Source organism: Oculina patagonica, chromosome 12 (assembly GCF_052425735.1).
Source record: "Oculina patagonica isolate OP01 chromosome 12, crgOcupat, whole genome shotgun sequence".
NCBI lineage: Eukaryota > Metazoa > Cnidaria > Anthozoa > Scleractinia > Oculinidae > Oculina > Oculina patagonica.
In genome coordinates, this window is record NC_135769.1 from 11273120 (window position 1) to 11292677 (window position 19558).

At 41.5% G+C, this 19558-nt stretch overlaps 3 protein-coding genes across 5 annotated transcripts; all 3 read right to left on the reverse strand.

Annotated features, from left to right (window-relative positions):
• Positions 1-6378: 6378 nt before the first annotated feature.
• LOC144633405 (uncharacterized) lies at positions 6379-9440 on the reverse strand. Its single transcript, XM_078492282.1, has 3 exons — positions 9339-9440; positions 7515-8354; positions 6379-6990 (listed from the first exon to the last, which is right to left on the reverse strand). The coding sequence occupies exons 1-3, from the start codon at positions 9438-9440 to the stop codon at positions 6379-6381; spliced, it is 1554 nt and encodes a 517-aa protein (XP_078348408.1).
• On the reverse strand, positions 9089-18333 carry LOC144632354 (uncharacterized). 3 transcript variants are annotated; one of them, XR_013566890.1, is made up of 3 exons: positions 17691-18333; positions 9406-12928; positions 9090-9238 (listed from the first exon to the last, which is right to left on the reverse strand). XR_013566890.1 is itself a non-coding variant. In XM_078490982.1 (2 exons), exon 2 carries the CDS (start codon positions 12804-12806, stop codon positions 11583-11585), a length of 1224 nt encoding a protein of 407 aa, XP_078347108.1. In that variant the 5' UTR covers positions 12807-12928; positions 17691-18333; the 3' UTR covers positions 9089-11582. The 3 variants fall into 3 exon arrangements, 2 of the variants coding, with proteins under 2 accessions (XP_078347108.1, XP_078347109.1); XM_078490982.1 differs by having other exon boundaries at positions 9089-12928; XM_078490983.1 differs by lacking the exon at positions 17691-18333 and adding an exon at positions 13784-13832 and having other exon boundaries at positions 9089-12883.
• LOC144633406 (uncharacterized) lies at positions 10354-11517 on the reverse strand. The gene has a single exon (XM_078492283.1). It carries the CDS (start codon positions 11515-11517, stop codon positions 10354-10356), a length of 1164 nt encoding a protein of 387 aa, XP_078348409.1.
• Positions 18334-19558: the final 1225 nt, after the last annotated feature.

Genomic DNA, 19558 nt, shown 5'->3' on the forward strand with positions numbered 1-19558 from the left:
AAGGCCTCCGAGTTAACACGGAAATTGACCCCTCAATTAGAAGAACTACATTGAAAGCCCAGACACATGAAATAGCATAGAATTCGCGACAGCCCCTTTCACGCTCGCTTATAAGAGATGGAGATATGAAATCGCGCTTTAGTGAGTTGGAAGCGTAAATGGAAAGGGCAAGGGTGGGAGGGAGGGAAAAGTTCAAACAAGATCAAGTTATGGCCATAGCTTGTCGTTGTTTGTGTAATAGCACTGATTGACACGCCATTACGGTTATCAAACCGACACTCTTTACTATCTACCCATTTATTTGTTATCATTCAAAAGCATGATATGCTTTAATAAACAACAGGTACTTAATAAGTATATGTCTGGGCTTTCATCGAACATTACTTGGACGTATAAGTATATGTCTGGGCTTTCATCGAACATTACAGGACGTGCACGTACGACTCGAGACCTCGGTGTGAACGCGAAGCAATGTCGAAGTTGTGGAAAAACGCTAAACTCTTATTCATTGTTTTGTTGGTATTCGGGAGTCAACATTTGAATTATAACAATTATTTGTACGCGCAAAAATTTCGTTTGACTCAAAGAAGAATATATCTCGACCCTCAATGTTAAGCGTCTCGGGGAAATAAAACCCACTGTTTCCAATGGGATGGTAGAAGAAAACTCCAGTGTCAAGAAAATCATCTAAGATCATCCAAAAGGTCTTCAAACCGAGACTAGCTAGCAAGAAATTCATTTGGATGATTTTACACGCCTAATGTAACTTATCTGCGGAGTCGTTGAATAATAAGGTCTGTAAAAGATTTAGCGTAAGAACATAAATAAGAACAACAAGACCGGCGATTCATAAACACTCTGCGTCGGAAACCATATATTTGGAAACTGACAAAAATGTAAAACATTTGATTATAGAAATTGAGGACTTAACCAAATCGAAAAATTCTTGCGAAGAAAAACTCAAAATACGATAACTTTTATTAACCAAGAACGTTTTTGGGGCTAGCTGCACTTTAAAGTCGACGTGTAATAGCCTTCGGCTATTACAGAAATTTTTATTTGAATTTGAACTTGTCATGTAAAGTTTCAAAAATGTCACACGCTTGCGACTGTAAAAGTAACGAAATGTATTTTTTTTAACTAGCAAAGATTGAAGTAATTTTGTACCAATGGAAAGCTTCGATTACATAAATCACTGACTGTTTTGCTACCCAAACGCGGGCTTATATCAATTTTTTTCCAGTTTCGTGCATATACAGCAAGATTAAGCTAATGGATGTTTACTTACCCCATTTAAAAAGAATGGAAGCATTGATGTTTTCTAAGTCATTGAGCTGAAACATGTATTTTATTTCACATTGAACGAACTCTTGAATGTCAATTCCATTATTTGGCGAACAGATATCCGCATATTTCATTCTATGAACGGTCGACGATGGTCGTGGGTTTAACCCGTTGAAGAAGTACATTGTGATCGCATAAATTTACATGTAAAAAAAGCTTGAGTTAAATACTGACAAAATGAATAAATTTCAACCCCAAAACATAAACTTTTACGGGAAAATCTTGTCCGTTCCTTGCGCTATTTTTGTTAATGTTTGTAGCGAAATATTACAACTTAACCAAACTGACACGCCTATATTTAAAAGTGGTACCAGTATCTAAAGACACAACAACAGGAGGGCTGCACAGATTGTAAACGCAGGCAAATACAGAATACCAGATGAGATGATCATGAAAACCTGGAAAAGACTGACTTACCTTAGAAACACCAACAAGAGCTGTAATATTATTTCAAAACTATCACCACCATGAGACGAATTACACACGAAAGCAGTTCTGTATTGGTGGACGAACGCGACCAGTTAACCCTCTCCACTTAAAAAGCTCAATTTGTATTCGTTCGTGTTTAACCTGTACCTTAGTCTATGGTTATTAGGGCTAGCGGCGTTGTTTCTGTTCTTTGTCTATTGTCTTCTTTGGCCAATGCTGAAGAGTCTTGTAAATAGTGCAGGTCGCCCGAAGGCGACGAAACAACTTGTACCCACTTTTCCAGCCTAGACCAAAACTTCGGATTGTCCGAACACCAGCGAAACTTCCGAAGGTGCTAATACAGGTTAACAAGCAAATTGACCACTTAATCGGGAAAACTGCACTGAAAGCCCAGACATGAAACAGTCAAAGTAATCCTCGCAATATTGTGCCATACTCAGGCGACCAACCTACACATTTCGGTCAGTATCACTTTAATTCCCAAACTGTTTATCAATATACAATGCTGTGAGCGCAGAGGTTATTAATTTAATAACAAATCTATGAAATGTGTATAGCTAGAGAAGGTATCTTGTAACTGCTTTTTAGTCAGAGAAGTAGGCTTGAGTACGGTTTTTTGCCTGATTTTTATGCTCTGTTGTGGTGCTAGATTTATGCTATTTTTATTATTTCAGATCTTTCTTTTTTGCTCTTTTTGCTAAACCATTCCATGAATATTCCGCGGGACCTCTTTACCGAATGAATGGCCTCCCCCTTCACCTTCCATTCAACAATCTACAGGGGATCTTTATTTTCTACTTTGTTGAATTCGGTTAGGTCTCCTAGGTCTGGGTTTCAGAGACATCCACTAAGCGCTATTCCTACCCCTAGTGAGGCAAGCAGGAGATCTTTTTCTTTTTGTGCTGGTGATCATAGCTCTGATTCCGAGGAAGAATTAGTTTATGAGAACGTCGTGCCGAGAGTAAGCCAGTCTAGTCAAAATCGTGAAAGTCTGGAATCTCGCGGTGGAAATCGTGAAGGTCTTAAGAATAGTGAAGATAGTGAAGATCGCGAAAGTTCAGACGAGGAGTTCAGTAGATTGTCCTCAGAAAGTATTAATTCAGAGAGTGAAGACAATTCTTTTGTGCCTGTTTTTACTCCGAAGGAAGACGAAGTTGGCCAGTTGCGCAGCCAAGCAGAACTTGCAATATTAAGTCGTCAGTTACTTTTCCGATTTCCCGAGGAGATGAGTGCGAGGATGTACATGAATTCATTAGCAATTACAAGGGAGCTGCTCTATTAAATGGCTGGACTGAAGAAAATTTGGCGTTAGGGCTTCCTCTTTATTTGAAGTCTAAGACTTTGCCTACACCGGAAGAAATGAATTTTAATGAGTTATCGCAGCAGATGATAACGCATTTCGCCTCTGGTGCTAGCGAGAGGCGCATTAGCCGGACTCTCACTCAACGCCGCCAGTTAGAAAAATAAACCGTTGCTGACTATTCTTACAGTCTTCGGACACATCGCGCGAAGTTAAATTTACCTGAGAGTGAGTGGACCCATTATTTCGTGCAGGGTTTCCTCCTTGAAATTCGCGAGTATGTAGTTTTGCAACAACCAGAGAATTTAGAGTCAGCAGAAAATTTTGCAAAGCTTAAAGAGCCAGTATTGATTAGTTTGGGGAAACGAGCGGAGGTTGACCCTAAGAAAGTTTCGGCTAAGATTTTAGATGAACTCTCGAGAGCTGTTAACTGAAAAGACAAAGACCGAGGAGGCTCTTATGTCAACAAATCTGACATGAAGCAAATTATCAGAGAAGAGTTTCAGGAATTAATGGGAAATTCCGCTTCTAGACCAAGGCAAGTCAGCGTTTTGGTCAAGGTTTTCCGACGAGAGGTTTTCGTACTCGTTCTGGAAATCCTCTTTGCTTTAATTGCGGTAAACAAGGCCACATATCACAGTACTATAATTGTCGTGCAGAACCATTCAAAGGGGTCTGGGCCTAGTACAATTATTCGTGACGTCATTCAATGACCTCAGTCGCATTCGTAATCTCACGTAAGCATTCAGTTGATGTTACTCCGTTCATGTGAAATGCATGTGATCGTGAAATTAGGAGTCCGTCAAGTGTTCTGCGGTCTGCTCTAATCCTGACTCAGGGATCAACATTTCGCAGTAAGGTGTCCTGGCTTGCTGGCGAGTGCTTAAGAAACTGGTGAGTAACTACATGATGAAAATAGAGAAGGGACTTCGCAAAGTTTCGATCGGTTTAACGGTTTTGTTTGTTTTTGAAAACGAATTCTCGGTTCAAAGTTTCGGTTTCTAAAGTTGCTGATATCCATTGCGGTTTTCGGTTTTAGTTTTCGGTTTCGATCTTTATAGCACTGTTATGGTTCCCGCAGTTACATTTTTTTCTTGCTCCCGACTTCGTCTCGTGAACCACTTTTTTTCTTGTTTTTACCGCATTTTGACTTTATCTGTGATCCATATCTGAACAGACGCAAGGCAAAATGTTTGTTAAATATTGATTTCTCTGTCACGGGGTAGGGTGGGGTTGGGTGTTGTTAAGCAAGTGAAATTGTGGTTTGGATCATTAGCGAGCGTTAGATCGGAGTACGAGTACGAAATTAAATACCAGTAAGACGTTTCAAGCCATGTGCTGATATTTTTTTATTACGTTTCACGCCAATCTTGCGCCATTCAACTGAACAACAACAAGAGGAGAAAAAAGACGCCCTCATTAGAGTTTCTAGACTTCGATTTGCTATTTAAAGGGGGTTTGGGAATTGTTAATGAGAGCTGCTGGGAGTTAACGAGAGTCGCCTAAAGCGCACGAGTGTTACCGAGACTCCGAGAGCGCATGAGAATCGCCGAGAGCGCACGAGCGTTGCCAAAAGCGCACGACAGTCACAGAGAGCGTGCGAGAGTTTTCAGATCAAACGAGAGCCAAAGTTTGAACTCTTTGATTCTCTCATTCTCTTTGGCTAAGGCTATATACTAGTTAAGTGTATATATATATATATTGTGGTTCCATTTTACACTTAGTACAACGTGGTTCTGATAATTAATATAAAAACACCAAATTGTACAAGAGTGAAAATTGTATCATAACATATACATAGACTGAGCAAATGCTAAATCATATCAACAGCGCTTACTAGATATTGCTTAGTACTTTTAAACCAACAGACAATATCTTCAATTGCCAAGACATTGAAATTGCACATCCAGTATTTCTCCGCAGCTTTCCAAAACGCAAGTTCAAAATGATGGGATGACGTCACTAGCCTCAGCTTCCTCTACCCTAAGCGATGGGAAACATCACTACCTGAACTTAAACTTTTACGACCCGTAAAAAATCGTCACAGTAGTTTAAGTAGCAGTAGTTTATTCATGGAATGGTTTAGCAAAAAAAGCAAAAAAGAAAGATCTGAAATAAACAAAAATATAATATAATATAATATGTAAGGGTTATTTTTAGGCAACGAGGGAATATGCGATTTATTCACCGAGGGCGCAGCCCGAGGTGAATAAATCACATATTCCCGAGGTGCCTAAAAATAACCGGCTTATTTTTTCACATGGGCGAGGTATTAATAGTGGCTTAAAACAATAAGAATACGCTGAAGAAAAACAAATGTTTTTTTCTAGACACACACTTAACAACAGGAGAAAGGTCCCGAAAAGACGCACTGGGGTTTCCACTTTGTTAAATTTTATAATAAACAGGTTATTTTTTCGTTTTTGATATGCCGATCAAAACAATCAATATGCGTGCCAAACTAGCTTTACAAAAGATTAAAGATTCCGAAAGTACGCATTGGGATTTTGAAATTGCCTAATAGTACCGACAACTTTGTAACCACCTTTTTTCACTATTTAACTGCAATGTTTAGGATTCCGGTTTTAATTCGATTCAAGACCATGTCACACGTAAAAATGTTTCGTTCAGTGAACAAGCGAAATAATGAAAAAAGGTGTACATTAATGAATGTTGGCCCGTTATCAATACGTGACTGCGGCCAGAAACGCTCCGGGAAGCCAAATCCACTAGCCGGGGGCCCAGACATGCAGCCAAAGTGCAACCCGGGAGTTGGGGGCACCAGTCGGTAGCTTTAGGGCCCCCAATATCTGTTCGATTTTCCAAGAACCTGGCGCCCAAGGTCCAAAACAGCCCGGGGCTAGTAAAATTCCCCAGGCCTCCCCCCAGGCTAGAAGGTTGTCACCCCAGGAGCCCAGCTGGCAGCTGCAACACCGGCCGGGTGCCTTCTACACAGGGAAGCCTGCACCGGTGTCATTCAAAATATTCACAGACTACACAGGTGCATTCCAAGTTCACACAAAATTTCTCAAAGGGGCCTGAACCAAGCTAGGCCCAGCGGTCGAAAGTGACACCCTCCCCTCCCCCAGCTTTTGACGGCTACCCCCCAGCTGGACACCAGCAGAAAGCCCAAGGCCTAGGCAAGGTCCCCATACCACGGTTGACGTCAAGCCCCCTCAAGTTAAGGTTGCTGGCTAGGCTTGAACTCGGGCTGCGCCCGAGTTCAAGCGAAAACCTGGCAGCCAGGTTTCTGCGAATTCTCTGAGATATCTGTACACAGTAACATTTAAGCTTCTCAGTTCAGTTCAAGATTTCACCTCGAGCGGAACCACATGTTGAATGGGTCGTCGTAATCGTTGAATTGAACTGCTATTTGTGCCCGTAACTTTAACTGAAACTGCTCGCACTTTTCCATCTCGGCCAGGGTGCAATTCCTCTATTTTCGCCAGCTTCCAGAAACTTCGACGAACGCTGTCATTTTTGAGAATAACAATGTCCCCAACTTTGACTCCTGTAACGCTATTGTCTCCATTTAGCCGTGCGTTCTTGATAGCATGTTCTCTTAAACTCGTTAAATATTCATTTCTCCACTGGCGAGTGAATTGTCCCAGCAAATGTCTATGATGTTTAAGTCTCTTCGTCAGGGAATCGTAGGTACTGGTGATTTCGAAGTGTTGACTATTCGGGGTTGTTGTAACTCTTCGACCATAAATCAAATCCGATGGCGTTAAGTGATATGAGATGGAATCCTCGTCGTCGTACACATACGTCAACGGTCTTGCGTTGATCAGCCCTTCTATTTCAGTTAACAGCGTACTCAGCTCATCGTAGGTGAGGGTAGACCTTCCAATGGTCTTTTGAATAGGAGACTTTACGCTGCGAACGAGCCTTTCCCAGTAGCCTCCCCACCACGGCGCCTTTTCCACGATAAAAGTTCCACGTGATTTGATTGTTGGTCAAATATCGCCAAACTTCCGGTGATCGTACTAATTTTCGAATGTCCTTGCTGCGGACTTGAACGTTTTAGCGTTGTCAGATTGAAGATTAGCTGGAAGTCCCTTTCTGCTGGTGAATTTTCTGAAAGACAGAAGGAAATCTTGGACTCCAAGTCCGCGGGTCAACTCTAAGTGCACTGCACGCGTTGAAGCGCATGTAAATAAACATACGTGAACCTTGATACATTCAGCGTTATGGGCATTTTCCTTTACGTAGAATGGCCCAGCGAAGTCGAGTCCAACATGAGTAAAAGGTGGGTCGTCTGAGACTCGGGTGTTTGGAAGGTCAGCGAACGGTGGTGGTTTGCATGGAGCTGCATCGAAACGTCGGCAGACGACGCAGTGACGACTGTCTCCCGACCGAGTAGAACCCAAAACCGTTCTCGTAGGGTTGTAAGCGTGTTCCTTATCCCAAAATGCTTGACTAAATCGTGAATGTGTTTTACAGTGAGATTGGTGAAGGCATGCTTGGGTGGTAAAAGTATCGCAGTTTTTGTAGAAACCGATAGAGGAGCATTTGTGATCCGTCCCTTGCACTTGATAATTCCATCGTCGTCGAGAAACAGTCCAAACTGTGAAACACGTGTAGGTGGCGTTAATTTCGGATCCTTTCGCGTTAAGAAAGCAAGTTCATTAGCGAATGACGAAGCTTGAACCGATTGTAACCACAGATTCTTGGCGTTCTTCAATTCGGCGGTTGTTAAATCTTCGAACTTTTCTCTCCAGTTTTCAAGTGTTCGGTTCTTGAGTTTGTTGATGAACTTGATTACATATGCGGTTACTCGAAATAATTTTGTTACGTTGCTGAACCGCCCAATGTCGATTATCTGGTCAACCTTCGGGTTGAGTTTATCGCAGGCAGTGGTAACAAGCAAATGTGTTACATCTGGTACGTTTTTGACTGCTTCCTGTAAAATTTCTTCGTTCAATGGTTCCGTCTGAGAGATTTCGGGCCATTCAGTCTCGGGTCGATAAAGAAAACTCGGACCGTTCCACCATGTATTGCTGTCAGAAAGTTCTTTCGCTGATAGTCCTCGTGAGGGTAGATCGGCAGGATTTAATTCTCCTGGACAGTGCCTCCATAAATCTTTGGGAGTTAAACGTCGAATTTCTTCTACTCTTTGACCGATGTACTGCTTCCATACTCTTTCATTTTTGATCCAGCAAAGAGCGGTTGCAGAATCACTCCAGAGAACGGTAGGGTATTCAGCTCCAACAGACTTTAACTTGTTAACAAGCCGGGCCAAAATTAATGCCCTAGTAACTCCAATCGAGGAATTGTCTGCCTTTTGATAGGAGAAACTCTCGATTTTGAAGCGACCAATTTAACTTCGACTCGACCATCGCTGTACGTGTTTCGAATGTAAACCACCGCGGCGTAGGCGCGTTCTGAAGCATCACTGAAGCCATGTATCTGAATGGTTACAGGTTGTCGCGAGAAATAGCATCGAGGAATACGATAGCTGTCAATGCACTTCAGATCTTGGAGAAACGATTTCCATCGGTTAAGCAAAGTTCCTTGTAATTCCTCGTCCCAATTTGTTTTGTTGATACAAAGTTCTTGAAACAAGATCTTCATCTCTATTGTCAGAGGCGTCAAAAAGCCCATGGGGTCGAAGATCTTGGCCGTAACCTTGAGAACAGATTGCTTGGTGAGAGGAAGTGAACTCGCAAATGAGCAAAGGTCGGAAAAACTGAAGAACATTTCGTCAGTGAGAGTGTTCCAGTTCATACCTAGAATTTTAGGCCTCGTTTACACGGGTCCGGACAAATTTTTGCACGGACAAAAACTTGCACGGTTCCACCTTGCGTTTACACGGGACCGGCGGAACTGGACGAATTTTTGAACGGCTAAGTGTGCAAGTTTGGGACTTGAAAAAAGCAGGTCAAATTTTTGACCGGCACGGTTCCATATTTCGTACGGACTCGTGTAAACACCCGAACCGTGCAACTGTTTTCACAGATAGCGCGGTTAAGGCCTGGAATCTAGTTATATTTTGCCTGGTTGCTTAGCAAAAATGAAACATTTTGTTGCATTATGCCCCTATTTTGTAACATTTTGTTTTAAAAATTTAAAAATTTGAGGCAAAAGAAAACCAGAAAGCAGTTCACAGATATGAGAAGACGAGCGGCGGCAGCCTGCATCGCTATTTTGGCGGGATTAGCTGGGCTTTTGTCGAACACGTTGCTGCAAATGGCCATTGTTTCCCATCTTCATCGATCGAGGCAACGTAAACGATTGAATTTCTTGGTCAGTATGTATAGCTTACGACAAACAAGGAAACTCCTTCCCCTGCTTTTCTTGCTTTGTAGTCTATATTAATTTCTTCATCAGACCACGTTAAGTTCTTGTCTGCCGCTTCTGCCGCCATGTTTGATTTGCCGCGTGCTGCATTAGCTGCAACATGATTGGCTTAAAACATTAGCGATAACCAATCACAACAGACACGTAAAAAAGCCATTCAAATGCCGCGACTGGTCTAAAATTTGCACGGTTCCGTGTAAATACCACTGCAATCTGTAACAAAATTTGCACGGATCCATGTAAACAGGCGGTCCAGGTACAAAATTCGTCCGTGCAAAAATTTGTCCGGACCCGTGCTAATGTTTTAAGCCAATCATGTTGCAGCTGATGCAGTACGCGATAAATAAAACAAGGCGGCAGACAAAAACTTTGGCTTTGGCTTTCTGGCCCGTGACTTTTTCCTCGGTTGGTTGTTTCGTAAGCTGTACATGCTTACCAAGAAATTCAAATGTGTAAGATGCCTCGATTGATGAAGAAGATCGGAAACAATAGCCATTTGCAGCAACGTGTACTGCAAAAGCCTAGCTAATCCGGCCAAAATAGCGATGCATGCTGCTGCCGCTCGTCTCCTCCTATCTGCAATCTACGTTTTTGCTTCTTTTATCTTAAATTTACCAAAATGGAACAAAATCTTTCATTTTCGATAAGCAACCAGGCAAAACATAACTAGATTTCAGGCCTTAACAGCGCTAACTGAGCAAAAAGTTGCACGGTTCGGGTGTTTACACGAGTCCGTACGAAATATGGAACCGTGCCGGTCAAAAAGTTGACCTTCTTTTTTCAGGTCCCAAACTTGCACACTTAGCCGTTCAAAAATTCGTCCAGTTCCGCCGGTCCCGTGTAAACGCAAGGTGGAACCGTGCAAGTTTTTGTCCGTGCAAAAATTTGTCCGGACCCGTGTAAACGGGGCCTTAATCACTGTATCATCGTTGTCAGAAGTCGCTGCGTCACAACCAACACTCGATTTAGCGAATGATTCGTCATCTTCTTTGTTGACATTCATGACTTCCTGTTGTGTGTTTGACGATCCTTGTGAACTTTAAAATTTCGCAATTTCCATTTGTAATTTTCTCGAATTGGATCGCCACTTTCTGAGATTGAATCCTCCACTTGACATAACTTTCTTGCATCTCTTGTAAACAGCGAGACCTCTTTCTTCGTCTGACTCCCCCGTTAACAGGTCGTCCACGTACAGAGATTTCGGGGTCACTTTGTTTGTTGAGCTGCAAGTGATGCAAGATTGTCGCACCTAAAATAGCAGGCGAGGGGCGTAACCCAAACACCAGTCGTGTGAACTTGTATTGTACAATCTGCGACTTATCGGAAGTTGGGTTTCCAAACCATAAAAATCGAAGAAATTCTCGATGATCCTCTTGCATTCCCACCATAAGGAAGGCCTTTTCAATGTCAGCTGTGATACCGACAGGGTTTTTCCGAAAGTTCGCTAGCATATTGAAAACATGTGGAATGTGATTTGGCCCAGTTTCAAGGCAATCGTTGAGTGACTTCTCTTGTTTACCAGATTTCGCTGACCCATCGTACACAATTCGAACCTTCGTAGTTTCACGATCCTTTCTTACGACTGCATGATGAGGCAAATAATGACTTTGCGCAGCATTTTTCTCGTTTGAATCTTCGTTCGGCACTTTCTCGATTATCCCCTTGGATAACTGGTCCTGAATGATTTTGTCATATTCTGCTAATAACTCCGGGTCTTTGCGCGGCTTGTGATGTAAAGATCTTAGTCGAGATTCGCACAACAGATAGTTGTCGGAGGATAGCGGCAAACAATCTTCTTTCCACGGTAATTTGACTTCGTATCGGTCTCCGCTCCATGCAACATCGATTTTGAATGATTCGTCGGTTTCGGTTTCAGGTTGAGCCAAATCCTTAATGCCAACTGCTTCAGTCTCCCAAAAGTCCTTTAGAGTGTTCGTGAGAACGTCGTCTTCGTTTCGGGCAAATAGAGCGTCATGGCCTTCGATTATTAAATTTGAATGCGAAACATAACTTCGATCGAGTGTTCCATTGACTGGACCGGACAGCAGCCAACCGAGTTTGCTTTTTGCGGCAATAGGACCTTCGTCTCCTCGTCTTGTCTCCCCCGTTACAAAATCCCAGTAATAATCGCAGCCGATCAGCATATCAATCGAACCTTCGGCATCATACGGCTCATCCGCTAGCTCCAATCCATCCAAATGCGGGTAGTTTACCGAGACCTTGCCAGGTAGAGGCGAACAAATAACGGGGAAACGGGGAATGTCAGAGCAGAAATGTTAATGGCATCATCGCTTCCTGAAGACTTTCGTATTTGTAAATTCACCACATCACAATTCCGCTTCTTGTACCTTGCTTTTCCAAATGTGTTAAGGTTGAGCGTTACCTTTTGTAGAGGCTTCAGTTGTAACCTTGATCGCAGATTATCTGTAACGTACGACCGCTGGCTGCCATTGTCGAATAATACACGGATTGTGGTCGATTTTGTTCCCTCGTCGTTTGTGGCGATCGCAGTGGCCGTTTGCAACAAAACACTTCCCTTGTTACTGGACGTCGAAGTTGTTAACTCAGTCAGAGTTGTTGGGGTTTCTGCATTAGCCGTGTTGACTCGTGTGGCGTTACTATGATTTTGAACTTGTGTCTCCGGTTCGCTTTGAGGCGAATTTTCCTTGGGAGTTGGTGGCTGAGAATTCAGTGGTTCACCGGGTGATTGGGCTTGACAAATCGATTGATGATGTCTTCGCTTGCAATTTCTACAACTCTTGTCGCACTGATCAACTAAATGTCCCTTCTTCAAACACATAAAACACCTTTTGTCGCGTCTAAGAATGTCTCTTCTGGCGTTGATATGTGTTACCTTGTTGCAAGACGCTGAGAAATGTCTTTCAGTGCAGTAAACGCATTTGGGAACAGTCGATTCTGGCTTTGAAGTGGCACCAAAAAAGGCTCCAGCTGTCGGTAACGGAGGTTTGGGGGGCGGTGGACGCTTAACTTGCTCGGTCGCGGCCTTTATCTTCTCGCTAATCTCTCTCGCTTCAATTTCACTTTGTATATGATCAAGCAAGGACTCGATTTCCCAAACGTCTTGAGACGTATTTCTCGCCATTTGTACGCGAATTTCGGCAGGAAGTTTCGCCATAATGATTGGAATAAGCAAGCTGCCATACTGATCCGACTTGACTCCCAGAGCTTCAAGTCCCCTGATGTTTACGCTTATTTTGTCGTACAGAAAACGAAGTTGGCCTGGTTTATCCACCGTACAGATGTTCAGTTTAAGAAGCTCTTCCATATGAGCGGAAATAAGCTGTTGCGGTTTGCCGAATCTCTTTTTCAAGATGTCCACTGCTGACTCGTAGTTTTCCTCTGTTACTGGCAAACCTTCAATCGCGCGTGATGCACTACCTTCTAATGATGAAACAAGATTGAAATAGTACATATTCGAAGGTTTAATTCTTGAATCAAGGCAACATGGCCGCCATGTTTAGCTACATGTGTACAAGACTCGGTCCAGTCCTCTGCGGCTAGTACAACAAGAGCGGGTACTATGACATCCCCCTCCTTGAAAACTAATCAAAACTAGGATTACAAAATGTGATGAGATAGTAACATAACTAACTGTACATAAAAGTAGACAGTTTCGGTTCAATGCATAATAAATGTCCTGCCAGCCTTATGCAATAATGTCATTTTAACCATAACAACAACAAATAAAGAGCAAACAAGTGCTCCTAAGCCTACTTAGCCAATTAATGGCTACTAGGATCATTACTGAATGTTACTTCAAGAGAACAGAATTAAGTGTCATTTCAACAAAGTGTTCTCCGTCCTTAAATTTGGCTGGGACCTGCGTCTGCCGCCCAGATCTCGTCACTTGGCTTTTTGGCTGGAAGGAAATGTTTCCACCTCGAACAACGATGACTTCATCTTCTGGTTTTGGTTTAGCTGGACTCTCTGAGGTCTTTTCTGTTGAAGTAGGAATGACTGGGTTGGCGTCCTCCATTAGAGTTGCCGGTGTCACAGGATTGCTACTCACACTAGTCGGTGTTGTAGCTGCTTGTTTGGTGAGTGACTCTTGACCAAGCGCTGCCCCAGAGGTAGGTCTGGGAAATGTAGGCGCTGGATTCTTTTCCAATCTACATGTAGGTATGGGTGGTCCCTCGTTGGTACCCTTCGGTCGCAGGTGCTCTCTTGTTCTCTGGAACAGTTTGCCATTCATTTCAATGATATATGTTCTTGGTTCTCTTTGGGGGTTCGGGCGGTTGAAGACTCTGCCCTGTTCCCAGATGTGCTTTCTTGAGTTCCATACGTACACTGGTTCAGAGCTGTTAAGAACACGTTTGTCGCAATTGGCTCTCTTATCAAGGCAACATGTCCGCCATGTTTAGCTACATGTGTACAAGACTCGGTCCAGACCTCTGCGGCTAGTACAACAAGAGCGGGTACTATGACAAAGATAGCTTAAGTGCTACCGACTGGAATTTTCGAGATAAAAAATTCAAAACTCCTAATTCGCATTTCTTTATATTCAGTCAAAAGAAACCCTTTGGTGAACTATTTACGAAAATGACATTTAAAATTTTCAAAGGGTTTTGATATTTGAGAAAATTGGCAAAAGGTTAAAAGGCCGTTTTCGCGTCTCCGCCGCTATAAAATTTTGTCGAATTTTTGTGGGTATTCAAAACACTCGTACGGAAAGAAGGTTAAACGTATGAAATTTATCTTTGGCAGGTATACGGGGCATCCAATATACTACACAGAAACCTAAAAATATTGCAAAACGATGCAAATAAACAGATCTTTTTTAAAGCCCGAAAATTGGTATTTTGAGCACTTTGGTAAACACTTGAAACAAGGGTAACTTTGGTGGCAAAAATCGTGTCCTGGTACATCGAAATTTGGAATAAAAAATAGATCGGCGTCAAGTACTATTATGGTACTGTAACATATAAAAAATCCAGCCCGGGCAATTGAAAAACCAACCGTTGAGAGAAGTAAACGCATAGTGAATATTTCATGTATTGACTACAAAAGTTGTCACGGTCACGCAACACTAGTAAACACATTTCGATCTGACTTATTCAATGTGTTTTAGTTTTGCTCACTTTGGCTACAGTTTATGCTCGAAAAAATCTACCTATCTTATGTATTATTTACTGTTTTGTATTCATATAAAAATTAATTTTAGAGGATGGGATAATTGATCTGAACGCAAAAATACAAAGGTCAAGTTTCGTGTCATATTTACCGACTAATTGCCGCTCACACTCGCACTGTGAAGGTTTATTTTGTCATTGATCTTAATTCCCACGAAGTGACTGACCAGATTACCTGGTGTAATCAGTTACCTTAAGGTTTAAGATGGTAGTAATTTTAGCGATTTTTTTTAGCAAGATTTAGCGACAATGTAATTTAGCGATTTTCAGATTAAAAAAAAAACAGCAGGCCCTAGAAAAAAAAAAATACCCAGTGTAAACCAGTATTTCATAAAGTAATAGCTAAGATGGAAATAAATGTTCAGTAAAAGAACAGAATCACTAGACGGCATTGTCAGAAAGAACAAAATTTCGATATCCATATCATAAAAGAATTCTTGATGTCGACTATGATTAATTTATTTTCCTTTGGGGAGGGGGGAGGGAGGTACTAAAATTTAACGAGTATTTAATTTGACGAAGACTAATTTTAGGGGGTACTTAATTTAGCGATTAAGGATTTTCGTGCTACTCGCTCAAATCACTAAAATTAGAAGCCGTTAAAAATTGCACCCTTGAGGTATGTTGTACTGACAGCAGCCTGGGAACTAGCTAAGTGTTGGCCCTCAGCCCTCAGATACTGAGGTGGACAGGAATTCAGGAAGAGAGGTTTAACTTAAAAAAAAAACAGCGACAAAAAACCTTGTAGTAGAGAGAAGAAAAGGACCAACCTTGCAGAAAAAAATTGGTCGGAAATCATTTCCTGTCTCCACTTCTCAGTATTTAAAGGTTTGCCCCTTGCCTTATTTTAGGATATGTGGGACGATTAAATGCAGAGGGCCACACAACGTTAGGAAGACTTTGGCACAATTCTTTGTCGGATCTCACGTAGCTTGGAGACACTTAGTATTGGACAATTTATTAGGAGCTAGCTTATGTGTACTAAACAGTGGCGGATCCAGACCTTTAGGTAGATGGGGGCCCCAATCATCCTGACCTGAAATTAGCTCTTGAAGATGATTTTTCTTGGTCCCGTGGGCCTCGATTTAGCCTAAAAATAATGGGGACCAGGGCCCAATGGCTTCTCCCCTTGTTCCGCCACTGCTTTTAATAGTTACAGACGCAACAGAACACAAAGCATTTTAACTTGGTCCCGCATTCATGCAACTACATTCCTGGACAAGTTCTTGCAACAGGACCACATAAAGAGCCCTTTCCTCACTTGTGGAACAGGAACAGCTAGTCCAAGTTAATTGCAAAAGAATTGTAGCTTCCACAGTTTTTCTTCGAAAGAGAGTTTGCCTAGACCATTTCCCACACAAGGGCCTGGTTTAAAAAAAACAAATTCTGAAATCGCTAAATTAAATAGTCACTAAATCTTGCCCAGAAAAATGGCTTAAATAAGTAGCCGCTAAAAATAGCAACCTTAAGGTAACGATTACTTCTGCAATTCTGGTAATGGTCAGTCACTTTGTGGGAAATTAAGATCAATGACAAAATAAACCTTAACCCCCTACCCCCCCCCCCCCCCCACCCAACACCCGTATAAAACCTTCTCTTTCCACGCTATCCAAACGATGGAATTTGATTTTAAGAGTCTGGAGGTACAAAGAGTGAGTCGAGATTGGTTGTGAATGCGGTAAAAAGACAGAGAACCTGTGTAAAAATTGCAAACGGGAGAAAGGCAGACAGCTTGGGAACAGTGGAGCGAAGTGGAGAGCGTGACGACGGCTGACAACGGCTGCGGAGATCGCCTTTTCGAATGTGTTTGGTATTTGCTCAACTAGCTGAGAATCGTTACTTGTTATGTTTGGACATGTATGGTAAGCTGCTGCTGGTGGTATAGTATCGTTTGGTTTATAGCCAAGAGTGTTTTTTTTTATTGTTATTGTTAAACAGGAAATCAAGAGACATTCAGACAGACATCTAATTCCAGTTCTTGCAGTTCTTGGTAAACATGTACATGTATCAGTTCTGGCGTATAATATCAAGTCGAGGACCCGCACTTAAAAGGAAAATATACAAGCAGTTGAACACAGTTACTTCATTTTTTAATGTTCTGCTATAGATACGCTTGTCGATAAGATCATCATCTTGTTTATGAACACATACTGTATTTGCAAAATTCAGGTTGTTGACACACAGACTGAGGTATTCGAAAAACTTTACAGAATCGATACAGCCGGAACTAAAAATAACTTTTACCAGTGTTAAATAGTCAGTAATTTAATGAAACAGAACAACCAGGATAAAAATATGACACGCTTCGAGACTACTTTGTGAAGACATTTCGCTTTGAATTGTTTTATTTCTTTCACAGTGCGAGTGTGAGCGGCAATTAGTCGGTAAATATGACACGAAACTTGACCTTTGTATTTTTGCGTTCAGATCAATTATCCCATCCTCTAAAATTAATTTTTATATGAATACAAAACAGTAAATAATACATAAGATAGGAAGATTTTTTCGAGCATAAACTGTAGCCAAAGTGAGCAAAACTAAAACACATTGAATAAGTCAGATCGAAATGTGTTTACTAGTGTTGCGTGACCGTGACAACTTTTGTAGTCAATACATGAAATATTCACTATGCGTTTACTTCTCTCAACGGTTGGTTTTTCAATTGCCCGGGCTGGATTTTTTATATATTACAGTACCATAATAGTACTTGACGCCGATCTATTTTTTATTCCAAATTTCGATGTACCAGGACACGATTTTTGCCACCAAAGTTACCCTTGTTTCAAGTGTTTACCAAAGTGCTCAAAATACCAATTTTCGGGCTTTAAAAAAGATTTGTTTAATTGCATTGTTTTGCAATATTTTTAGGTTTCTGTGTAGTATATTGAATGCCGTGCATACCTGCCAAAGATAAATTTCATACGTTCAACCTTCTTTCCGTACGAGTGTTTTGAATACCCACAAAAATTCGACAAAATTTTATGGCGGCGGGGACGCGAAAACGGCCTTTTAACCTTTTGCCAATTTTCTCAAATATCAAAACCCTTTGAAAATTTTAAATGTCATTTTCGTAAATAGTTCACCAAAGGGTTTCTTTTGACTGAATATGAAGAAATGCGAATTAGGAGTTTTGAATTTTTTTTCTCGAAAATTCCAGTCGGTAGCACTTAACTTGTCGACGTTTGTCAACCCAGGATTAGAATGAACTGCACTTTCGAACGTGTCCCAGAAGGTGCGGAATTGTGTTACATCTCCTTTAAACCTACGAAGTGTCAGTTTTGGCAATTTTGTTCGAGCCACTTTCGGAGTTTCTGTTCCAGTTCCCGAGTTTTGCTGCTGTAGTGGTGGACTCGCTGAATACGATCCAGGTGGTGGAGGAGGAATGTAAACATCGTCCGTTCCTTGAGATCCTTGAGCGAGGTTAGAGGGTTCACTTGAACTAAGCGGGTTAATGGGCGTTGTTCCTTGTGAAATAGCTTCGATCGCATCCATTACGCGCATTTTTAAATCTTCAGCGAATTCGATTTCCTCTTCGATATCCTCTACCTTGCCTACCGCAATGATTTTCTCGTCGAATTGATGAATTAATTCTAATTTTTCCTTTAAAATCCTTTCGATTCGCGCCAATTGATTCCTTGCCTTTTGGTCGAGTGGATTTTCACCATGTAATATCGTGTTGGCTTTTCCGATGAGCTTTGTAACAACTCCCTTGTTGTCGGCACGCGTCGCTCGCAGTCTTGGAAGTGGATCATCCTTTGGAAGTTGATCTTCATTCGGCTCAGTTTGATCCCCTTCTGTCGATGTCATGTTTTCCCCAATCGGCAATGTCGTGAATCAGTGCCCCACGTTGGGCGCCATGTTTTGAAGACGCACAAAATTCACGCTTGTTGCGCGATTAAACCATTTATTCCAACTGAAATTGAATCTACAAAATAATTTTAAAACCGGAAAATCAGGTTGTCAATCCACAGGCATCAATCAAGTTGTGTCTGTACAAACAAAACCGCAAACGTGACTTACGTTACATAACAAAAATAAAAACGTGACTGTCCGCAACATTTTCCTTTTACCAAATGAAAATATTTTCGATGTAAACAAAGCAAGGAATTGTGTAAAAAGGATTACCACATACAAATAAAACAGGACCCTTTAATCACTGTACACTTGCCTTTGTTGTTTGGGATATTTTATTCGATCGGCCGTCGTTTTGCGTGACTATCCTCGATTAAAATCTCTTTTATTTGCACTAAAAACGCTTCGAATAAGATACCAACAACAGAAGGTATAAATAAATATAAATAGCGATTTTGGAGCTATCTGGGCATAAACAATTATCAACATGTGTCAGAATTTGGATACGCATAATTAACTCTGTAAATCGAGCCCGCCGCTACGCGCTTGGCGAAAACAAAACTACAATCGCCTACAACGATCAAAATAGCTCGTTCAAGATCTCTTTTTAAAGCTCTTAACAAGCTCTTTATTTTTTAATAAATATAAAAGCGAAAAATACATCGCGAAAGACTTCAATCTGCAAAATGTCTGTAGTGGTTATCGGAAGTTCAATCACAACTCAACAACAAAAGGATACGTTCACAACTTCATCCGCTCAAGGTAGGTTAATTGCGCTATTGTTCCAGTCTTTTGAAGTCACTTGGGTGGCTTCTTCCAAAATATCTCACCTTTTTAGAAACGAATAAAACCGAAGTTGTGCGACACAGTTTCGGCAGCTACCGAAACTTATATCCAGGCCAAAGGAATAAATTGAGCCTTCAGACTACAATTTACAGCGGTATTGCCCATTTCAGTAAGACACATTTAAAGCGCGGTGGAGTTGTAATGTATAATATATTTGACAACTTTGACTTATTTTATTGGAACTGTATTTGGAACGGCCTCGGAACGGCCAAAAAGTACGGCGTCTGAATCAAGAGGCGTACTTTTGTCAATTTGGGTCGATCCAATCTCGAATTGAGTTCGGCTCATGAAAAGTTCGGCGTCTGAACCGGGCCTCAACAGTAGTTCTTATTTACAT